Source organism: Eimeria mitis, genomic scaffold (genome assembly GCF_000499745.2).
Source record: "Eimeria mitis Houghton genomic scaffold, Emh_scaff5547, whole genome shotgun sequence".
Taxonomy (NCBI): domain Eukaryota; phylum Apicomplexa; class Conoidasida; order Eucoccidiorida; family Eimeriidae; genus Eimeria; species Eimeria mitis.
In genome coordinates, this window is record NW_013573818.1 from 2,529 (window position 1) to 3,549 (window position 1,021).

A 1,021-nucleotide genomic window follows, 5' to 3' on the forward strand; every position below is an offset into this window, starting at 1 on the left:
ACCGCAGATTAATCAGCAACCGCAACAGCAACAGCAGCAACAGCAGCAGCAGCAACAGCAACACAGCAGCAGCAACCAAAACAGCAACAGCAGCAACAGCAGCAACAGCAGCAGCAGCAGCAGCAGCAGCAGCAGCAGCAAACCTGCTGCTGAATGTCTTCAAGTGTGGGTGGTTCTAGCGGCAGCAGTTCTTTCTTTTGCTGCATCTCTATCTCTCTCAGTCCGGGGAGTGTTTGCTGCTGCTGCTGCTGCTGCTGCTGCTGCAGTTGCTGCTGCTGCTGCTGCTGCAGTTGCAGCGCCTCTAGAAAAGCTAATTCTTCTGCTTTGTGATCTGCTGCTGCTGCTGCTGCTGCTGCTGCTGTCTCCTCTTCATCGTCTTCATCTGCTGCTGCACTGTCTCCTTCTCCCCCATACAACCACCCCCTGCTGCTGCTGCTGCTGCTGCTGCTGCTGCTGCTGCTGCTGCGGAAGATGCGTTTATATTTATCTCTTCGTTTCACCTCGCTGTACACCGCCGATGATGACTGCACATACACAGCAATGCTGCTGCTGCTGCTGCTGCTGCTGCTGCTGCTGCTGCTGCTGCTGCTTCTATAGGTGTTGCTGCTGCTGCTGCTTCTACAGGTGCTGCTGCTGCTGTTGCTTCTGCTGCTGCTGGTGCTGCTACTGCTACTATTGCTGCTATTGGTGCTGCATCAGATGTTGCTTCTGCTGCTGCTGCTGCTGCTGCTGCCATGCTTATTCTTGCAGCAGCAGCAGCAGCAACAGCAGCAGCAGCAGCAGCAGCAGCAGCAGCAGCAGCAGCAAGTATCTCACCTGTTCTGCTATCTGTTCAGCAGCAGTAAACTGACGAATGTTCTTAAGGGCCCGCAGCAAATGCTGCTGCTGCAGCAGCTGCTGCAGCTGCTGCTGCTGCTGCTGCAGCGTCTCCTGCTGCACCCGTTTACCTATCGTTAGGCCCCCTATATCCTGATGTTACACACAATAAACCCTAAACCCTAAACCCTAAACCCTAAACCCT

General features: G+C 54.7%; 1 protein-coding gene across 1 annotated transcript in view; it reads right to left on the reverse strand.

Moving 5' to 3' along the window:
• The window catches only part of EMH_0082700 (uncharacterized protein), a gene marked incomplete at both ends in the record, with an annotated part of 1,717 nt that extends 981 nt beyond the window's left edge, over positions 1-736 (reverse strand). Inside the window, 2 exons of the mRNA XM_013500567.1 lie at positions 144-397; positions 535-736. Of these exons, the coding sequence (XP_013356021.1) occupies positions 144-397; positions 535-736 (456 nt within the window). The remainder of the gene's footprint in view (positions 1-143; positions 398-534) is intronic.
• Positions 737-1,021: the final 285 nt, after the last annotated feature.